This window comes from Rhamphochromis sp. 'chilingali', assembly GCF_963969265.1.
Source record: "Rhamphochromis sp. 'chilingali' genome assembly, chromosome: 19".
Classification (NCBI taxonomy): domain Eukaryota; kingdom Metazoa; phylum Chordata; class Actinopteri; order Cichliformes; family Cichlidae; genus Rhamphochromis; species Rhamphochromis sp. 'chilingali'.
In genome coordinates, this window is record NC_137946.1 from 4,567,956 (window position 1) to 4,590,977 (window position 23,022).

The 23,022-nt window shown below is 41.6% G+C and overlaps 2 protein-coding genes across 2 annotated transcripts in view; both read right to left on the reverse strand.

The window, feature by feature from the left end:
- Positions 1–11,178, reverse strand: part of LOC308386700 (endothelial cell-selective adhesion molecule-like) — a 51,341-nt gene extending 40,163 nt beyond the window's left edge. The window contains exon 1 of the mRNA XM_080866426.1: positions 10,761–11,178. Coding sequence (XP_080722552.1) covers positions 10,761–10,830 — 70 coding nt within the window. The 5' untranslated portion in view covers positions 10,831–11,178. The remainder of the gene's footprint in view (positions 1–10,760) is intronic.
- A 3,746-nt stretch (positions 11,179–14,924) lies between these two features.
- Positions 14,925–21,317, reverse strand: msantd2 (Myb/SANT DNA binding domain containing 2). Its single transcript, XM_080866478.1, has 4 exons — positions 20,880–21,317; positions 18,188–18,443; positions 18,034–18,097; positions 14,925–17,911 (listed from the first exon to the last, which is right to left on the reverse strand). Exons 1-4 carry the CDS (start codon positions 21,309–21,311, stop codon positions 16,990–16,992), a joined length of 1,674 nt encoding a protein of 557 aa, XP_080722604.1. The 5' UTR covers positions 21,312–21,317; the 3' UTR covers positions 14,925–16,989.
- Between the last annotated feature and the right edge of the window lie 1,705 nt (positions 21,318–23,022).

Below are 23,022 nucleotides of genomic sequence, written 5' to 3' on the forward strand. Positions count from 1 at the left end.
GTGATGAAGAAGAAGAAGAGGAAAAGAGGAGGAGGAGGACTAGACAACAAGATGAAAAGGAAAAGGGCAAGAAGAGAGAGGAGGGGGAGGAAGATTTAATCATGCTGATAGACACAGTGGTCTGTGATGAAAAAACTATTGAAATCTTAAGGACAATAAAGGAGATCCATAAGGTAAGAATTTACTCTTGCTCTGTCAGTGACTAGTAACGTCAAGCGCCTTCGGGTGGCTGTTGTTTTGATGTGGTCCTATATTTAAAAAAATCTAAACTGAGGTGAATAAAGCTGTTGTTAATGACTCGACGTGAGGTGGTGATTGGGCAGAAAAACATTTTATGAGATGACAGGGGGTGCTGCCCTCTGGAACGTCACAGACGAGCCAGTGATGTTCGTGGTTACAGGACTTAAGGGACTGCAATGACGGAAAAGCTCCGCTTACATTGGTCCTTCATGAACAGCTTCTATATCTGTCTGTCAAATAAAAGCTGAGCTGTAGGTGTGCTCAGAACACTGCTGTAGCTTTGGGATGTGTTGGGAAGGCAAATTCAGTTAATTTCAACCACAAACTTAGAATAAATGTCCGTGTAGAAGACAAGCAGAACTGTGACATGAAGGGGCCTAAGTTATTTATTCTCTGAGTGTCTTTTTATAGATAAATCTTACAATGCATACATTATTAAACCTTACTGACAGAAATGTTGATTATTGGCCAATTATTATTTTTAATAATAATTTTATTGTTATTGTTATTTCAATTCCACCATCAGGTTGAGGTCTTTCTGGGTGGAGTTTGCATGTTTGCATGGGTTCTCTCTGGGTACTCCAGCTTTCTCCCACGGTCCAAAGATGTGCTGTTGATGGGATTAGGTTAACTGGAAATTTTAAATTGCCCTTAGGTATGAATGTGAGTGCAAATGGTTTTCTGTGTCTATATGTTAGCCCTGCGACAGACTGGCGACCTGTCCAGGGTGTACCCTGCCTCTCGCCCTAAGACAGCTGGGACAGGCTCCAGCCTCCCTCGTGACCCTGAAAAGGATAGGCGGAAGAGAATGGATGGATGGATGGAATATATGTCTTATCTTTTTACCTTAATTATCAATGATTAACTAAGCGTTATTAGTCCTCTTAGGAAAAAACAAAAAAACCATGCTTCCCAAAGGTATGTGGAAATCCGTTTTTCTTATACTGTCGACACAATCTTCATCCTGTAAAACCACTGAAATAGATCTGAAATTGTCAGCTCCTTAATGCTTTTGGTGGTCTTGGAGTACAGGAGCAAATCATAGCATTCGTTCACACAGTGTTGATCATTACTGAAACCTTTCTTAATGCACCTTTCATCACAACGTCAGAGAATTGAAGTTCACAGCAATCCAACAATACACATGGCTGTGTGTGCCACTGGCAATGAAGCAGCATGCTGCTATATGCACCATACGAAGGTAAGGGCTGAAAGTCTCTCCACTCTGTTAACACGCTTTTCCTAGATTACTGTGTTTATTTATTGTTATATCTATTTTTTTCTTCTTCTTTTTTTAAAGGCATTACTGTGTTAAGCAGCCCAACCATAAATTCCCAGATTATTCTTAAGCAGAATTGCAGTCTCTTTTTGTATGTTTTTATGTGCTATCTAAAGTCGACAGCTCTGATTCTCGGGTGCTGATACATTTAATTGTAGGAAAAGTAGGAAATTAGCAGATGACAGAGGATTATGAAGAGTCACGCTGACTAAAAAATAGCACCGAACATCAGACTGATGAATGACATTTAATCCTGAGAGGCGTCTGAAGAGACACGGGACATAAACCCTACCTGTTCCTCCCACTCTCTCTCTAACAGAACCTCTTTGCTTTTTCTGCCTCGCTGAGAACACGAGTCCAACCTCTGATGGCCTGAAGGCTCCAGCTTAATAATGTGACTATAATGGCTTTTTCCACATAACTGCCAGTGCCACCTCTTACACAATTACTCCATCTGACTTCCACTGAGACACTGCAATTATGTCTTTGATAAAGCTGGAGAAATTGTTCTCTTCACACAGGTGTCAGTGTCAGCATCTGCAAAAAACGGCCATTCCCTGTCTGTCCACATGCTCTGTGTGTTCTGTAGTTCTAACGTCATTGATCAAGACACACGCTGGTTAATTTATTGTAATCTACATGCTAGTATGTATCAAATGATATCATGAGAAAATGATACATTTTTGTTTTTTAAATGCAATATATGGTAAAGCCCTGTGATAGGCTAGTACCTCTCACCTTACACCTGCTGGGATATGCTCCAGTCCCCCTGTGACCTCGAATTAGATACATGTTTAAGAAAACATATAAAACGTATGGTTGAAAAATTGTTAACGGCTTTTCGGGGTATATGTGTAGGGCTGCTCAACGGAGCAAAGAGGCAAGCAGGTTGAGCTGCACTGTGTCCTACACGGTAATATAGCTCAATCTCTTCACGTCACATACCAGACACGCTTTCCCACTTTGTTGGTCTATTCAAGCTGCAAATTTTTTCATCTCTTCATCAGTTTTCCCTGCCTGCTATTTCAACCCCTGCACCACCCGCAGAATCCATGTGTAGGTATATTTACTCATCGCTCTCACAACTGTAAATCTGCGGGAGGAGATTCATTTAGAGCCTTGACACCAAACTATATTTTGCTGCATAAGAAATCATTTCAAAAGTTACTTGTCAGACTGAAATACCATTAATATGTCCCAACTGATGTCACAGATCAGTGCAACAGCATATTTCAATAGATTTTTAATGGGTCATATCATCCAAAATTAACATCTTTCTTTCTTACTACACCTCTACCTGCTATTGCAGTGCTGAAAATAAATGTCAGTGCTGACATTTAAACGCTGCTGCCATCAGAATTTCAAGAGTTTAAAAAATGTAATCACGTTAGTTACTCTTTTTTTAACTTTAATTAATAAACATACAAACCTCATTAATTTGCACTAGTCTTATTTCATATGTGTACGCGACACACTGCTGCAGGTTTTGCTAGTTTCTCCTATCATCCTATCATCAGTCTGATCACAACTCCTTTTACTCACACACGACATGAGGACTGCCCTGGTTGCTGTATGAGCTTTTCAGTTTGTGGTTAAATTAAAAAGCGCTGGAAGAATTCAAATAAAAGCTGCTGGGCTAGCTCGACTTCTGAACTGCTGTGCCTTTGTTGTTAGCTTCCTCCATGATGAGGAAGCTAGCTCTCCTGTTAGCAACCAGTGATGTGCTCCTGATACATGCTGTAGCAGAGTTCTTGTGTGTGTCACAGGCATCAAACGAGTTCATATTTGAAAATGATGAAGTCTATTCACTTAATAAAGTAATCATTGAGTGTGCGTATGACCTGCCATAATACTTGAAGAAAAAAAACCTAGGATTATGTCCAGGATTATGACTCTGTGAAGTTGTTAGAGTATCAACCTCTAACCCTCACCCTCATTTAGAATAACTTGACATGGTATATCTCATCTAAGCCCATGCCTTCACTACCATCTGTGAGCTGCTTTATTGACTTCTGCTTTAGTTTTTCTCAAGGACGGGTGAAGGAAATGTGCGATTGTTGACAAATTCTGGTTGCAACATCTGTTAGCAGCACTGGAAGCAAGATGCATGTGTTCACTAAAGTGGCTGGAGTCAAGGCTCTTCTTACTCCAACCCCGGTGGGTTGAGTTGTTGTTGAAAATGTTTTGTGGAATTTAGCGAAACTTACAAGCCTGAAATGAAAATTCTGACAATCTGGACAAGAGCCAGATATTCCAATTAGCAGTGTCTGTGAAAGACTTAATTATTAGTTAACAGTTAGTGGTTACCATAAAAGGGCTATTTACATCAGACTGCTGATGCACTGGTAATAGAGCAAAGGATTCAGACTGGCCTTAAGAACCACCTGATAAGCCTCCTGCGGCTCCCTCAGCTGTAAATAGTCATTAGCTAGTATACTGTCAAAGCCTGGCCACATCACAGGCAACCCTGAATTAAACAGTGGGTATAAGGCTGACACTGCAGTCTGCAATGTGTGTTTAATTCCACAGTATATAATGTTCTTAAGACCCCATAAAACCAACATAACTCCTCCACGCCTTACATTTATGTATAAACATAGAGGGCTGCAAAGGGTCATAAATGTTTGAATGCAAATATCAGCTGGGAATAACAGCCCAAATCAAAAACAACAATATGTTTACTGTCCAGATAAGATTTCTATCAGAATTTGCATGAATGTTCTCAAAAAACAAACAAAGAAAAAAAACAATCAACACCCCCAAAGAGCCACTATGTCCAGGTTTCTGGTCAAGAAAGAATGAAGGGGAGGGACAGACAGAAAAAGAAAGACAAAATAAAGAAGCACGAGCGTCTGTGCCTTTAAGAGTCCCCAGGCCAGAGCTGATCGTTGGGAAAGTCACCAAGTGATTTTCTCATGACCCCAGAGAGGAGGCCTTCTTCCTTCTGGGTCCATGGATGGAGAAGAGATGTCACTGAAAACCCACAAAAGGGGCACTTGCCACATACAGTAAAAGTCACGGCTGGCACCATGTCTCACTGTACATCTGTCATCTAACTGCTATTTCCATGTTCTCGGTGAAAAATTCCTCTATTACATCCACACATTTCCAAGTAACATTACACAGGCCTAGTTGTGTTACTCTTTTGTCTCTTTCCCACAGTTTATCCCATATTGAGACTAAAAATAAGAATGTTTGTATGGACTTATAAATAGTAGTAACTCAGTGAATGTGGGGCACGAGTTGCAAATCATCAAACCTCCAGTGGCTGGACTGAGCATGGTCTTTACAGGTCAATGCAGCGCTTAAAAATGCAGCCAGCACTGCAGTGCTCCACATGCTTCAATCACGTCACTAATCCTGTGAATGGGCCTAATTACTGCAATATAATTAGATTAAGGTGTTTGCATGACCCCAGACTTAATTGCAGTATGAGACTGGGATTGAGGTATCAATGTGAGATTGTCTGTCTGAAGTGAATGTTAACATCTCTCATTCAGACAAAGACCAGAAAAATAATCTTGCAGACGTGCTAAATGACCACTAAGAGAAGAAGAACGTGAATGAAACCAAAGATTTAGAGAATGATAACTGCCGTTGGAGTCATTGTATTACACATTACATCTCTTAAACATAAGCAGGCGTATATTACATAGTTAGTCCCTGGAGAAAGTAATTTGTTACACTACTCTCTACACTACTTTGTCATTACTCAGCTGTAGCCTGATTGCTCATTACATTGATCAGATCTCGCTGCAGGGTTGGGGTGTCAGAAAGTGATTTCCAAAGTTTCCGTTCATTTTTCTTTGCTTATAATGGCAAATAGACTATAGTCAACAGGATTTATGAAGGGGTTACATATAAAATAAAGAAATGACCTGTCTTTATGACGTGCATTATATTAAATCCAGCCTTTTTTCCAGCGCCTTAAAATGTCTTTATGGAAATGTGATGTTATAGTTGCTGCTGCCCTCTTGGGAAGATCTCTTAAAAACGCACAACAGCTTTAATGTCACACTGGGTTGTGCGCTAGCGTTGTGTTAGCATGTTCTTTGTGCAGATGTGCAGACTTCAAACTTTTTTAACATGACTTCTTTGGATTTCAGTAGATAATAACATGCTGAATGATCACAAAGAAGATATGAAATAAGAACAAACACAGTGAAAACAACTACAGGGAAAGAAAAGAAGCACATTGTGGCTTTTTTGGGATGTGATATATTATGCTGTGAGATTGAATCTGAACTAATCTCCACTCCGGTTCTTGTCCTTCTGGGCTTTGTACAGGGTACAAGTGAGTGTAAATATAAAAGATTACAAGGCACACTTGCACACTTGCACAGACTGACAACTGGACAACAAACTATCTCACTAAAGAGGAAAGAGTGCACTGCTGTATGTATGTCATTATGTACCGATAAATCCCTCAATCTTCCCCCCTGAAATCAAAATTGCACCAGTTGCTGGGGACACATACGTGAGGAGCGCAGCCTTCAAACCCTTGTAATCCCGGCTCAGAGTTGAAAAGGGGCTTTGCTGCACATCTATTTGGTTTTATTCTAAAAAACAGGCAATTAGAGATAAGGCCATAGTTGTACGCTGGAGAAACTGCATTGAATAGCTCGGCTTTTTCATCTTCTTAGAGTTAAAAACATATTTTGGAATTAAGCGCTAATGTGGTAAAAAATAGCGTGTGAAACTTCAACCTACCACATGTCAAGTGTGCTAGTATACCAAGCTTCAATACCTATTATCTTCTAAAGCAGGAAAGCTCATAGCCAAGAGTGACTCTATGTTAAAATAAGACATGCTACTATTAATAATTATCGCAGCACTCTCACTTAATATTATAAATCACTGACAGTCATCAGCGGTGAGGACACCGCTGCCTCACCTCCCAACAGAGCATTTTGAAGCTTGTATGGGTTGACCTTGTTAAATAACTAGCGTCCATCACAGGACACACCTGGAAAACAAATGAAGATGTGCGCTCTTGCCAGATGGTGTGTCCAGAATGCAAGATTAATTGTACAGCGGCTGCTGAAGAGATAAGGCATAGCTCATACATCGCCGCCGCTGGTCTTTGATAAGTGACGTCAAGCTTCAAGATTATTGTGTGTGCTTATGTAAATCCGGTGCTAGAACACGGTGCTGGGACGAGCTAAAACAGCAACTCTTTCAGTTACAATACCTTCATTTTACGATCATATTAGCCAACAATCTGACTTTAAAGTTTTATTCTTCAGAATCTGTGTCTGCACCCCTCACCAGGATGCCTTGATAACATGAACGCAGGGGCGTGAACCACATACTTCTTGGAATAAAACGCTAAATACACACGACAAGGACTTTTAGTGGTAAGACTGATATGACACCAGGAAAAGATTAAACTCTGCCAACTGACACAGCTTACCTCAGAAAAAGACAAAGGGCAAATTAAGCAATTAGACACGAGTGAATAATTAGGCACAGTGCTTGATGAACCTAAGCTAATATAATCAAATTAGCTGACCCAAACACAACTTCACTGAGACAATGTTAATGAGTTTGTGTGACTGAGAAGAACTGTTCATGCTAGCAAAGCTTAATATAAAAAGATACAACTGCTGGGTGGTAGCACAGAAGGTAAGTGTCACGTTTAATTAGGAAAGGTAACACTGAATTAAACAGAGGACAACACTGAAGTTCAGCACTGTGCCACAATGGTAAAGCTGACTATGTGCAGCTGTTTCAGATGGTCTTACTACTACTAATGTCTGTGTGTGTGTGTGTGTGTGTGTGTGTGTGTGTGTGTGTGTGTGTGTGTGTGTGTGTGTGTGTGTGTGTGTGTGTGTGTGTGTGTTGGAAGTTTACTATACTTGTGGGGACCAACAGCCCTTATGGGGACCCAAATCCTGGTTCCCACAAGTTTGAAGGCATTTTTGAGACTCAAAATGTGGAATTAGTGTCAGGGTTAAAATTGGGTTATGGTTAGGTTTAGGGTAAGGGTCAGGGTTAGGCATTTATTTTTGATGGTTAGGGTTAGGGTAAGCAGCTAGGGAAAGCATTATGTCAATGAGCTGTCCCCACGAGGATAGCAACACCAGAAATGTGTGTGTGTGTGTGTGTGTGTGTGTGTGTGTGTGTGTGTGTGTGTGTGTGTGTGTGTGTGTGTGTGTGTGTGTGTGTCACTTGTTTCTACCTGAAGTGGAGCAGAAGAACACAGCATCTCATGAGCTGAGTTTTGTCTACCTGGCAGGTCATTGTTTTCCCAGAGGTAAATGTGCCTAGTCTAGACTTCTTTAACCATTTGAGGTCTAAGTTGCCACTGGTGATGATCTTAACCATAACGCCAAATCTACCCACAGGCAATCAGAATATGTAACGTTTGGTTTTATTAAATGCTCTTAGAAACTGGGGAACAAAGAAAACAATCACTGCAGCTTACACACATGAAAACTATTTACATTTTACAAGTTTTACCCTTCTCCAAAGTACAGGGTTAGAATGGATAAGAGGTTGCCAACTATAATAGCAGTGAAAAAAAAAAGAGTGAAAAATTCTAAACCTTCCTAGATCATCCTTCTGAGTGTGAAGTCAGGCCTTCTGCTATAATGTAGGACAACCAAATGCAGTCCAGTCTCAACCTGCGATGATTCGTCATTGGCCAAAAGCGTGAACTGGCACCAAAATCTATGGTGCAGCAGGACAATCAATTAAGCATTTGTTTTTAGGGGGCAGCACAGCGGTTTTCCTGCTGTGTTCCTCACAGCAGGAAAATTCTGTGTTTAAATCTACCTTTTTCTGTGGAGTTGTGGGTACTCCCGCTTCCTCCCACAGGAAGGAAGCCAGTTAGTTTGGGTGAAATGGTGATTCTAAAGTTCCATAGGTGTGAGTGTGGACTATTTTCTGTCTCTCTGTGTCGGCCCTGTGAGAGACTGGCAACCTGTGCATGTACCCCGCCTCTCACCCTATGGCAGCTGGGATAGATTCCAAACATGGCGAATTGTGCCCTCGAGATGACATTTGAAATGCAGCGACTGTTTCGGAAATCTTAAATAAATAGATTTTCACACAAAAAGGCAGTCCTTCTGAGAAAATGGGTCAAACAACAATACGTGTGCGACAGCAGTCGCCAGGCTTCTGACAAGGAAGAATAATAAGCATGAAATCGTTTTTAGAAACAAGTTATTTACCCGACGTGGTCACAGAACACGGTCAGAACATTCTGTGAAAAAGATAATTTATACATCAACATGTGGTAACTCGTAAAGATTACAGGGAGACAGAAAAGGACAATATTCTGTTCATTAAGGTTTCCTCCTTTTAGAGGAGTAGCAGAATTTCAAATCGTTCATCACACATGGTGACTCCTGCGTTTTTCTGTTGGTGAGAATTTTTCGCACGTAACTTTTTCACTCTTATGAGTACATCATGCAGTCATAGTGCAAACACACTCAAAAAAGAGCAAGTATGGAAGTGAAGTCATATGTTTTTGACATATCCTCAATCACTCAGCAGCTGCTTGCGAGTCTGATAACATTCTCCACTGCGCTGGATTTTGAACTGAACCACCATGTTGTTTGTAGGAGGTTTGCTCACTTCCTGCTCTAACGCACACATCTGGGATTCAAAGAGCTCACAGTTTTCCTGTTGCCACCGGGTGCTATTCATGAACATTTCCTCTCTGTGTCTTGACTGCTCAGTGTTTTCAGGACACACCTGCAGGGCGATTGATGGTGAGGTCAAGGTCAGCTACTGTGCTCATACAGTATCTTCCTGTTGTCCTGTGACCCTGAATCATAGCCTGCTGATAAAATTGGTTGCCAGACATTGCTTGCAGTCACCCCTTACAATGACTTAATTCACTGTCTCATCGCAGTGAACCTAGATGGTGCAAAATGGAAGTGTTACTCAGGTAATACTCCCTCAGAGAGAAACTACCTCAATGACAGGGAATGTGACTGTTTTGGCAACAGCACTGAAAAGCACACATAAGCTACGGGCAGCTGAGAACAAATTCAGGCAAAGTGTGTATCTCTCACTGGCTTTCATGTCTCACAGAGCAATATGAAAGTCAGCACCCAGACTCTTGGAAGTGACAGGCGCTCACCTGGAGCAGATGGGGCTCTACAACTTAAATAGATGTTTCCAGTTTCTCCATATGAGAGTGGAGTGGAGCATGTGAGCAGTCCAAAAACTGAGTGTTTGACTCTTTCATTGCTGACACTGAATAAAAAAAATCATTTCAGTCATTGCTGAGGGTTAAATTGAGACAAGAGGGACGATAAAATGATGATTCAAAATTCATGAGCTCATGAACGTCCAGCAGTTCCTTGTTGCTTTTCAAGGAGAATGACTATTAAATCAGTAGTGCCTTTATATGAACTCTAGTAGGTCTCCGAATTAGAAGGAACTGCACAAAACTCAAGAAATATTAATATTCTCTTGAAATGCAGAAAAAAAAGAAAAAAAATACTCCCTTCTAGGTGCAGCCATTAGTTCTTTTTTTTACTGGAATTAATCATTTAAAAACTTCTTGCTCCCCAAAACGTTTGCAAAATACTCGTGCAGCTGTACCGTGGCCCAATTTCTAAATCAAAGAGAGGGAAAAGTAGGCTGCTTGTACTGTACAGCTATCAGTGAAAGTAGGAGTTTAATACATTGCTAGAGAGAGTGACGGCTGAGCCAGTGTTGCAGCAGCTATAAAGGGATTATTCTTCCCTGGAAGACATAATCATGTGTAACACACTTGTTTCAAATCCTGTGAAAAACAAACAGGTGTTTCAGCTTCAAATCCAGCCCTTCATCCTCTGGCACACATACAGCAAAGAACCCCCAGAAGCAGACCCTGCTGTCATTTCTGTCATTAGTTACAGGTTCCTGATTATGACTCATGTCAGCACAGCGTGGTCGGACTTCAGTAAATCCCACATTCTAATGTACACTATGTTGCTTTGATATTTAATATCTATCAATGTAGCTGCCATCACCAGTGTGTGAATGTGTGCGTGAATGGGTGGATGACTGGATGTGTAAAGCGCTTTGGGGTCCGTAGGGACTAGTAAAGCGCTATATAAATACAGGCCATTTACCATTTAATGCTAACAGGATGGATGCAAATGTGATGTTAGTCGCATTATTTTAAGATCTGAAATACAAAGTGATAACCACTGTTTGCGTGTGTGTATGCTTCTGGAAATGTGAACAAACAAGGAAACACAACAGAAGGCATTTATATAAGGCAGGTGAAGAAGCTGACCTGTGAGCGCGCACTGAAAGGTAAAGTAGAGCAGGGGAAGTTTCCTCGAAGTAGTGCTGGAGGCTCCCATGGCTGATGTACACACTTCTCAGTTGTCAACGTCCTTCACCAGGCTTTATGTGAGCACTCCGCCTCAGGCAAATAAAGCTCTTCAAGTCTGCTCAGCGGGCTTCCCACTATCTCCACGCGCTGGCCGAGGAAGGTAAGGTAGGGGACACTTCAGGTGAGGAAGTGTGGAAAGGGTCTCATCTCACTGACGCACGGATCCCCTTTTCTGACTTGGTGGAGCGATGCGAATATTAAAGTGGAGTGAAAACTGGATTGGCAACGACACCAAAGGTCATCCGAGACTCTTCTTGTCCTCCTTTTAACATCTAGAATTCCCTGCTTATCGACACGGCGGCGAGTGGGTTATAACTCTGCAAGTTGTCATCCCGAGACCTTTCCTACGAGAGAGAGAGACGTGCCACCTCCACAGTAGAGCTGTAGAGTCAGTCGAGCGCAATTTCCGGAAGCCTCCAACAAAATAAGGTCCGTGAAAGACTGCCTTAGACGATGTCTTTTATTTTGAAAACAAAAATGTTCCACCTTTATTATTTTACTGTCTGTAAAATTAAGCTTGACGCAGTTTCGCTAGTTCTCAGGTTCAGTAGGGGGCAGGTGTACGAATGTGTGTGTGTGTGTGTGTGTGTGTGTGTGTGTGTGTGTGTGTGTGTGTGTGTGTGTGTGTGTGTGTGTGTGTGTGTGTGTGTGTGTGTCTTCACTTCATTTCTACACTTTGCTAATAACGAATTGGATAATTACTCAGACTTCGTGGGTTACTGATAACAAGCCGCTGAATCAAACAAAGTGGCGATGAGTAAATGAAAAACTGGATCACTTATCAGTCTTTCCAAAACCCTTACAGTATGCTTTTAATTATTAGTTATTAGTTGTTATTATTATTAATCGCTGGAACAATAGTGAGCAGTATAGATGTATTGAGCCAGGCCTGATGGAAGAGCACATGTACCTGGGCTAGATGATACCGGCCTCTATAGTCACTCAACCAAGAGCACGACTCCCCATCTCTGCTGTTGTGGACTCTGCAACATGCACTATTCCTACTACCAGTGTCATTGAAATTAACAAACCAATATGGCACTGTGACTGTGATCTTAGAGCACATGGGTATAAAATCAAGGATGTGTGCAGAAGCATAGAGAAAAAGGCTGGAAACCAAATTCCGGGAAGCTCCTAAAGATGTTAGTTTGGTAACTGAGGGCAGCTGGGCGTTATGACAGACAGGTATTGGATGAAAACAAGGTACAACATTATATCCAAAACTGCGACTGGAGAGATGGTCAGGCACAGGGCTCACAGCTCTTGCCACTAGGCTGAAGAGATATACCAGAGAAGCACAATGGCAGACCCACACAGAGATGAAATGAGCAATACAAGAAGAACATCTGGGAGAAAGACGTGTCACACCATCAACACCAGTGGCTGATGGACCTAAGAGCAGACCACAGCAACTTCCCAGAACAAGCCAGTGAACGTCACAAATACAGACATCCAACAATGTCTGAATTTGCTGGACAGCACCATGACCATACTGCTTGGAGAAGCCAATGGCACGCTATGATTTCATATGTAATAAACCAAAGCAAATAACAACAAAAAAATAAAAAACTGCATTACTTCCTTCACTACTGAGTCCTTGAATTTTCATTTAAAAAATACAAATAGGAACATAAACAGTTTTAAACTGCACTACAGCTCAAGATTTTCTAACAATCAGCCTGTTTTCAACCCCCCACATCTAAAGCTCCATCATTTTCCCTCACCTCCACTTTAAAATCTCCAGTCTTCAGTTCCTGTTCTATCATGTGTGAAGAGGCATGGTTCTGAGAGCAGAGAAACAGACTCGACACGGCTTGACGTGAATTCCCAAGGTGAGCTCACCATCCTGTTGCAAAAAGAAAGACTGACCTGTCCTCTCCGAGGTGGTCAGACCTCTTTATTTCATTTCCTGAGGTTGCCCAGTTGCCTCAGCAACAAGGGTGAGGCTAATGCAGGCAGACTGCTCAATTATGAGAGGTGAACAGGGGTTGCTCACGTGATTAAATCTAAAGAAGCAGTGTCCAAATTTTGTGGGGATGAGATTTTGTTGTGTTGTTGTAAACTGCATCTGGGCCTCCAGCTCAAATCCACAGCATTCAGGCAAAAGCTGTCAAAACATGCTGTTTTGTATTTAGGAGCAAAAATCAGTGAGGCTCATGCTGCATTCTTGGCCAGGCTTCTAACTCGAACGGCTACAAGGAGCTGGTCAAACGGTAAACAAACCTGACACCTGGAGGCCAAACATATTGCTCACTCCAATTAACGACCTATAACGAGACATGAAAGAAATTTCCTTCCTCCTGTTATCAGTTTAGTTTTTCTTTAAGCCCATCAAAACATATCCTGTACATATCCTATCTCAATCCACTCCACACTTAATCAAACCCAAAGAAATAAAACAGCAAGCAACATGAAAACTGATTTATACCAATGTCGTCAAGGTTTTGTATGTATTTGTTCGGAAGTATTTGGAATGGTACAAATTTTCTGTTTTGTTCTTTGGTAATAGGAGCAAAGAGCTGCTCAACTGAATGTGCTGCAGAGAACCTGAAGAACACACACACAAAAACATATGACTGTCCAACATCTTTTATGTGTTCATACATAATCCCACTGTAATGGTTTATTATATATATTTAGATACAAATACATTCTGCAGTGATCTGACCTCTTAAGTTTAATAGATTTGATACATACAGTTTTGTAAAGTTTGACTTTTGATACTTTTTTTGGTCTAAATAAATTGCACAAAACATTTTAAGCAATAAATTGCAAAAAAGAAAGAGTGTAACAATTATGATACAAATTAAAAACTTGTATATGCAAATTTATATTTAATTAATTTAAAAATAAATGGCCGAAGGTTTAATAGATTATTATTATTATTTCATGGTTCAGGCTTTACAGGGTAAATATTCCTATCTAACACCTAACAGTACATTTAGCAGCTATCCATGGAAAGAACCAGAAAGAGAAACAATACTAGATTCATGTTCAAGAGGAACATTACTAACATCTCAAGCGTAATGCATTCAATTATAACTATAAAGGTGGCGATGTTGTTTGTTTTTGGTCATGTAACAGGTCAAAACATAGTCATGGCCTGGATGATTTGGAGCCTTTCTGCACAAATCATAAAAAGATTAAAAAGATAATTTAAAAAAAACCAACTCTTTATTAGTAACTTTATTATTATTTGAACATGAAACACTGCTCTGATTTCGATATTGTTTCAGATATTTGGACACTGAAAAATCTCTAGATATTTGTCCTAGTTTCAAATGCTGCTTTCCAAAAGGTCAGTGGCATTGTCCCTTTGCATACACGTCAAGTATAGAGTACAGTGTCAGTTGTTGTTTGGTCTCCTTCAGCATTTTAGTCCACACCTGTGTCACTAATTTTATGTCCTCACATGTTTATACTGTTTGTAAGCAGGCTACACTTCATGTCAATTCTCAGGGATGCAAAATTACCATCAGGTGTACCCTACACTGTGTTGTTTTGCAGTGGTAGCTTGCTATGGCCATCTGCTGGCCTCATGGGGGAATGACATGTTTAGTCTGAGCATGCCTAACTGCTTTCACTTTCCCTTCCATTGCAAAATACACTGACCTGATGAACAAAAAGTGCACTGAGAGGGTTTCTCCAGTTCATCCTGAAGGAAAGTTGTCCAGGGATGCCCAGGTTGCAGTGGTTGCACTGTTGCCTTGCTGAAAGAAGGCCCTTGGTTTGAACCCATGTATGTTCTCCGGATTAGTTGTGTCTGGGTGCTTCAGCTTCCACCTACAGCTGGTTTAGGTTAACTAGTGATTCTGTTTATCTGTTCATGTTATTGCTGTGACAGACTCTCACCCTGTTTATTCATTGAAAACATACTTGAGATTTATGCATGAGCTCATTGCCTTGTCATTCTTTGTCTTTACATACACTTTATACCTGCAAACCTCTTCAAATATGAATCACCAGTAGCAGCACCAGTATTTTCTTCTAATAGCATATGTGTGGTGTACGCAAGGTACTGACCTAAAGCTCAACACACACACACATCAGCAAAACCTCCATTCTCACTGTGTGGCAAATGACAGTGAGTGTCCACTTTATTGTTTTTCAAACATGTAAACATACAAGACAGTGACTTTGAAACAATCACATACAGGACATGGTGTCAACCAATAAAATAGAAAATATCATATTCATCTTTATATACTGTATACCCAAACAAATGAACACTGCAAGGTTGCTAAAGCCAGAATTTTCTTTATATATATATAAATGAATATTACATTTCATTTACATCAGTTCACAATGGAATTACCTGTTGTTTCTTTTCTACACAGTCCTTTCCTGGCACATTGCACATACCCTCAGAAATCCTGTTCAGAAAGGATTATTGGTCAAGGATCAGTTACCCTCTTCAGCTTATAGTCTTATAGCTGTGCCTGGTTTAAACCTGCAAGTGAGCACACTTCACAAACACAGGCACCATTTAGTTTTGCAAAAAGCAGAATGTGGGAGGTGCTAATAACTTCTCAGTATGATCTGAAGAGTGTCTAATTATCCACAAGGATATGGCTGCAGACAGAGATGCTCCAGGTACTGCGCAGTGTCTTACACTCCTGTTAAAATGGTGTATGATGCATCTGCTGCTTAGTTCAGTCAGTAGGGGCGGTTCAGTTAAAGAACGATATCAGGGAATTTCTATATTTTACTACTACTTTTCCAATGGTGTCTTTAATTTCTAAACATTACAATCAAGAAAAATATTTATGAGGCAAAGAGACAACACATTAATCAGTGGTTCAGTCTTTGTTCTACTGTCAATAATACTTGGTAGCAAACATGCCTGGTGAGAAGACCTCTAATGGAAATCAGTCAAATTTACATGTTGTAAGATTTTTGATTTTTTAAAAGCCAATTTTTTGGATTCATCAGTCAAAAAATATTTAGTGCTATTAGAGCATATTGTTTGGAAAGGTAAGGGTGCATTGATGGATTATCTTGCTAATATTTACTCTTCGTTTCTGACCTGAAATTTTAACCGAAGCATCCCGACCTGCAGCCCTCTTACATGTGCAAAATTAAGGCATAACTCCACCAATAATCACTCTGAGACACTTTCGTGTCCACACTGTGACAGTCAAATAAAAGGCAGTTTCAGAATAAATACACACTATGGTCCTTTTGCTGCCATTTTTGCTACATCCTACTGAGGTAGACAGATGCATACTGCAATAGTCACCTTGCCAACCAAACATTCCCTGATGAGGCAATATGTATCTACACTGGAAAAGCAGCAGATCCTTAAATAGTGCACCTCAGCCTAAAAAACACAGTACACACACTTCTTGTATTGTTTTTCCCTGTAACAGGTTAGGCATACGTGTCTGTACATTATGTTTCCTGTATTGTATACTGTTCCTTTTAGACTTGATAAAAAAAATTTCAACTTGAGGCAACTGAAGCACAAACGAACAAGTAAATCAGACTCATCTGCAGAAAATCACCTGCACATATTTTAGTGATACACAATAATTTTGACTTCTACTTTCAAACACATTAAACTTTTTCAGGTATGATCATTTGTGGCATTTATTTGTCAAACAAAATAAATAAATGTAGACCGTTGTATTCGTGACATGTGCAAGCTGTCGCTGTCAACCAAACTGCTCTAAATAATCAGCCTCACAGAGATGCCAGTAAGAGTGGAAATGTTTCATTTGGGCATCGTGGGCGCACAGTTCTGGCTGAGAGAACAGAAGTGCCACACTTTTTGTTTGTGAGGGGCAGCCAATCAGGAGAAAGTAAGACGAAGGTATGAGGAATAAAGGTGTTTGTTTCTGACAGTGGATGAGCTGCACCAAGGACCAGTATAAGATCAAGGCCCTTTTTGAAGAGCTGCCCTGGTCCTACAGTCAGAGCAGAACAGGTCCCCTTTAAAAAAAAAACAACATTTTATCTCCCTGGTCACCTTTCACAATTTTTAGACAATTCACTAGATCATAGTTTGAAAATCCGCCGATAATCATAAAACTTCCACATCCATGCTTTATTACAGACACCTTTCCTGCTGCCGTATTGGCTGTATAAGTTAGTTATAACAGTACAAATCTGAAACAGTGAGGAGTGGTTAAAACGTTTCTTTGTTGTTGTATTTTAAGGAATAGCCAACAGCAGTTTCCAGGCACTCCACCAGGGAGCCTGCAGAGAGGAAGTCCAGCTCCACCTCAATAAATTTGATGTAAATGGCACAACGCTCAGGTGAGTCTTCACCTGCCTCGTCCGTCTGACTCGTTCCAGCGTTGTGACAGTTCTCCTGCAGGAACCGCGTCACGGCGGAGGGCTCACCATGGACATAGTGTTTGCCAGAGCCCTGAAAGTGCTGAAAGAGACACTGCTGTATGGTCCTGTCCTCAGCTATGCCCAGGTAGCAGTAAGTGACTTTAGCCCCAGTCCTGTCACCACGCTCTACTCCTTCTCCATGAAGCTGGCTTTGAGCCCCATTCTCTAACCCACTCTGAGGTAAGCTGTGGTCTTCACTGTCACCCGGGGAAGAGGTCTGAGCAGTGCCATGAGAAGGCGACGCTGCCTCGTAGCCAATAGCGTATAGTCCATACGCCTTGGGAATGTCCCCAGGAAGGAGGTAGTGGGATGTGCCTCTGCTGCAGCTCGTCACCTTTGACTGGGACACACGGACCCAGTCCACCTCCATGTGCAGCTCAAGGCAACGCGCCTCGCTGATGGTAATGTCCAAAAACTTGTAGTAGACATTCTTCCAGTTCATCTTCTGAACTTTGGTCATGATGATGCGGCCTTCAGGCTTCTCTGGGTTGAAGTACTCACGCAGCCGTTTACCAAGCGGCACCTGTGAGCTGATTTCAGCATAGTGGTAACGCACGTGCTCACGCCAGCGCGTGTTGTACCCCACAGCAAAGATGGCCAGCTTGTTGGAGAGGTGTAGCCGGGAAAACTCAGTCCACGTCTGAAAGTGCTCCCACTTCAGCTGCACAGACTCAAGAATATGGATCACTGTCTGCATTGTGTCCCTTTTTCTGTGTGTAATATCAAAAAGCAGTGATGTCAGCTTTTGAGAGGTTATGCAGATTTTATAAACACCAACATAATCTGAGTTGCATTTACAAGGATGGATAAGTCTTGATTCTCGTTGACTTACTGTGTTTGTTCTGACAGCTCCGCTTGGATCTGTAGGACTCTGTGTTTAGGCAACTGGATTTCGTCTGGTAGGAAAAAGCACAAATCTGAGTTCAAAACCACCTGCTGTGTCGTATATTTTTTGGATGTCATCCGCTAGCTAACACCAAACTCACCGGTCTCCATGTCTCCCTCCTGGAATGCCGAGTCCAGCACCTGGTTGCACCAGTCCTCCTGTGAGAAGTCTTCCAGGGTGCTACCATCAGACTCCATCTCCTGATACAGCCCACTGCTGTTGATGAGCACAGGGGCACAGCTCTGGGAGTCCCAGCCTCCCTGACCGAACACCTTCTCCAGCTGCTCGATAGTGTAGCTGCTCTTCCTTTTACCGATGCCGTGCTCCTTCACACGGCTGTAGCAGCGCCGCAGCGTCTGTTTGTAAAAGGAGGATGAACACATCTTTCACAATTAAGAACATTTTTACAATTTTTACGCTTCTTTACATTGTTACCAAAAGCTGACATAGTCAGTAGGTAAGTTTTTTGTATCTGTGTAGCAATTATTTCTCCTAAATGCATTCTTAAAACACCACCTGTTGCTTTAAGGGTAATGAATAATCTAGTTTGGTTAAATGCACAGAACAATAAGTACACGTTTATTTAAGAAATCACACTTTTTACTGCTCTTTAAGTTAATTCACAACACTGTGATGACAAATGCTGTGGTGCTGGTTACACCTATGCCTGGCCCTGAAAGGTGCAGCTCATACCTAGCTGCCTCCTTCACCACCTGCCTCTCCTACCCTCAGCAAGATGCCTAATCCAGCCACAACACGGTCAGCCCTCATCGGTCTCCAAGGCAGAGACAGATCTTATCATATGCCGAAACAACAACAAAAACAAAACAATGCAAAACAGCACTTTTGATGATGAAACATCAACATTTTGAACTGAAATGAAACCAAAAAGAAAAAATCCAGCACCACCATTTAAATGGAGATTACATCGAAATTTGAACGACACTGCCTGCATCCACTTTATCAGGTTTTTATCGCATACCAATGTGATGTATGTGTTTACGTCAACAAATCAAAATCACTGTGTATGTAAACGGACAAAAAGGTTAGCGCTTTAAATGTATCTGTGAAAAACAAAAAACCCTGCGATTATGATTGCACTGTAGCAGTCGAAAACCCAATACAATTTCATTATTTAAAAATCCAATATGCCGGTATACCACCATATATATATATTATATATATATATACACCATATATTTTCTTCTTTCATACACACAAAACATAAACTGACTTTGTTATACGGAATCATTTGTTTACTCATTTACACTCTGCCCTGTTCCAAACAGCTGGCTGTCTTCCAAATAGGTGTTTACAAACAGGGAAGTTCTACAGTGCCATCTGGTGGACAAACTATACAACACCAACGCTCAGATTTGAAGGACGTGTCTCTGTCTCTTTTCTTTTTAAATTGACTTTTTTCTTTTTGCCTTTTTAAAGACTGCAAATATTAGCAAACAGCTAACATTTGCTGTTTCAAGAAATAATAATAATTATAAAAACATTTGCTGTTAACATCTACCTGCCGATAAATCCATTGGGTTCTACTAGAGTGTTCCCACAGGCCATGTTAACATGGACAAAAACCTCTCCAGAAAACTAGAGTTCCCTGCAGCTTTCCAAAAATAGAAATTTACTTTTGTTTGAATGAGTCTGACTGAATGTAAGTACCCTAGAACAACCAATCTGAGAACAGCATTAATTTCCATACGCACGATTCACAGTAAAGTGGGTACCCAGAGACTCTAGAAAGTGAATGATATATTTTGGCGACTTCAAGTCTCCATGGGTGAAATAACTGCATGTGATGCAAAGTTGGTGGGACCCGTGTTCAACTTTCAGGCGAGCGACTGAAGAGACAACCAGTGAGAGTGAAGAATACCGTTGATTGACATATGACCTGCTAGTAAATACATTAGAGGGTCACTTAGGCAACTGGAGCCTGGAATGGCCACAAGTGAACCGCTGTTTTATTAAACTGAGCATGGCAGGAGCTGACTTCCTGTCTAGTTATGCAAAGTTTTGCTTATCACACATGTTGGCCAAGGTGCTTAACAAGAATAAGCCCATCTGTGATGATGAGGAGGGCTTGTTTACTTCCTAATGGTAGCCACACAAAGCATAGATGGAAGCTGATCTCAGAGCAGTTTAAAGCAGAGCCAGCGGCAGCTTGTCCAGTATGTTAATCTCAGTAATGACACAACAATAACATTTAATAATGGTGCAGCAGATGGTGCAAATAAAATTTGATTGAATAAACTAATGACATGAATCAATATAAATTGCAATATTAATAACTGGAAAATATTATTATCACTTTACAGTTTGTTAACAGTAATATAACACTTGACTGAGTTTCTATTTAACATATATGAGTGATGATCATTATAAAGTGTTAAGGACCTTTCTAATGACTTGTGTGCAACATTCATCTGTGTGTCTGTTACAGGAAGTCAGATGAATAAATCAAAGGGAACTGACTTCACTCTAATAAAGGATATCATTTCTGATAATTGAAGTGGTTATAAACAGAAGATGCACAATAACAGGCATGACAGCCGCAATTAGCCTCCTCTACATGTGAGGGAGGCGGGATGAGTGCAGCCATGTCCACAGAGCGCAGAAACAACACGTTAAAATATGATTGAACTTGTTTATCTGCGTGTGAGCCACACTGTAGATTAACAGGTAGCAGCTCCACCTCAGTGTTACAGCTACAGGTCCAGGTGCTGGTGATGGAGGGTTAGTATGTGATGTTAAAGCTATTGTTGCATCCTCTGAAGCTCATTTACCTTCATCCTCTCCCTGCACTGGGACGGGGTCCTCTCGTATCCCAGCTCCGACAAGGCTCTGGACACCCGTTCGTACATGGCAGGACCGGGGGCCTTACCAGAGAACACGGTGCCGGCGACCTCCAGCTGCTGCATCCTCGCCTCCGTCAGCCTCTCGTTACCCCACACCGCGATGAGGGCGTTTGTCTCGGAGGGCGTCCACGACATCCCTCGGCAAGCCGTGAAGCTGTTGGAGGAGGATGAGGCCGTGTTCCGGCCCGCAGCCCCCGAGCTCACGTTCAAAGGCGAGAAGCGGTTTGGCGTCGAGGGATTAGAGTGATATTGATTACTGTCACTCAAATCCTCCGATTCAGGGGATGGCACCTCGGTTTTCGGTACCTTTAACGGCGTCGATATCTCTGGAGAATGCTCTGTGTTACTGGACGCCGCCATGTTGCCTCTGTTGCTAAGGGGAGGGAAAGTGACGTCCGGCTTGGAAAAAAGCACGGCGTGGATCCTGGAGGGATTATGTAGTCTAAACCAGTTTCTCATTGCACTCAGTTATTGCATTTGTGTTGCTATCTCACTGATGAAGAACTACAATTAATAAAAAAATGATATCCAACAGGATTTACAAGCAAAATATCCACATTTGATGGAAAGATGAAAAAAAATGATGGATTGCATTTATATAGCGCTTTACAATACCACTATTCATTCACTCTCACATTCACACACTGGTGGAGGCAAGCTACAGTTGTAGCCACAGCTGCCCTCGGGCAGACTGACAGAAGTGAGGCTGCCATATCGCGCCATCGGCCCCTCTGGCCAACGCCAGTAGGATAAAGTGTCTTGCCCAAGGACACAACAACCAGGACAGAGGGGGATCGAACCGGCAACTTTCTAGTTACAGATGAGGTTCCCAACCCCCTGAACCACCGTCGCATAACAGTAAGAATAATAATCGTCAAATATGAGACCAGTTCAGTTCAATTCAATTCGATTTTTACAGCGCCAAATCACAACAGTCGCCTCAAGGCACTTTATATTGTAAGGTTGACCCTATGATAATACATACAGAGGAAAAACCCAACAATCATATGACCCCCTATGAGCAAACACTTTGGGAACAGTGGGAAGGAAAAACTCCCTTTTAACAGGAAGAAACCTCCGGCAGAACCAGGCTCGGGGAGCGCGGCCATCTGCCGGACCGGTTGGGAGGACAGAAGGAAGACAGCTCTCTTCCACATGCTGTGGAAGAGAGCCAGAGATTAATAACAAGCAGGGGCGGTCCTGGCCTGTTTGGTGCCCTGGGCGAGCACTCCCTCTCTCCCCTCCACCAAAACACACACACACACACACACACACACACACACACACACACACACACACACACACACACACACACACACACACACACACACATTAAAGATTGTACATTATACTGTACACCATACTGAATTTAACCAGATAAATATTTTAGATAGTGTGTGTGTGTGTGTGTGTGTGTGTGTGTGTGTGTGTGTGTGTGTGTGTGTGTGTGTGAGAGAGAGAGAGAGAGAGAGAGAGAGAGAGTAGAGCATGCAAATGGTTAACAAACAGCCATCATACATTGAGAATAGCAGACAAATCAACATTACACATCTTCCAATTAATGGCTAATTAATATTATGCTGTCTACAGTCTGTTACAGTTTTCCCAATCCCTACTAATGAATGTTATCTTTTTTCAGGATACAAAATACCTGCCGTTATCCAAAGACACATCTGCTTACCTGTATCTTTTGCTTGTTTCTCCTCTTCTTTTCTCTTTTTTTCTAAACTGAGGATCTGATGGCTTTGACCTTTCCTTGTCCATCTTCCATCAGTATTTTTGCACTCCAGTATCAACACCCAACCCCACAACATAAATTAATAGACTAATAGACCTTCACCTTGTATAGGGTTTTTTCTTCTTCTGGGATTTCACACAGAAACATAATTAATACATAACGTGTTTGGATTGACAATATTATGAATGTGCAGTGTATGGAAGCAGCACCAGCAGTCTACACCTAGACCAATGAATGCTGAAGTGTGCATGGTGGTTCACGGCGTGAAGTGTGAAAGAACCTGCTAGTCATCACTTATTTTAACTTGTATTATTTAAGAAGGAAATGGCCCTC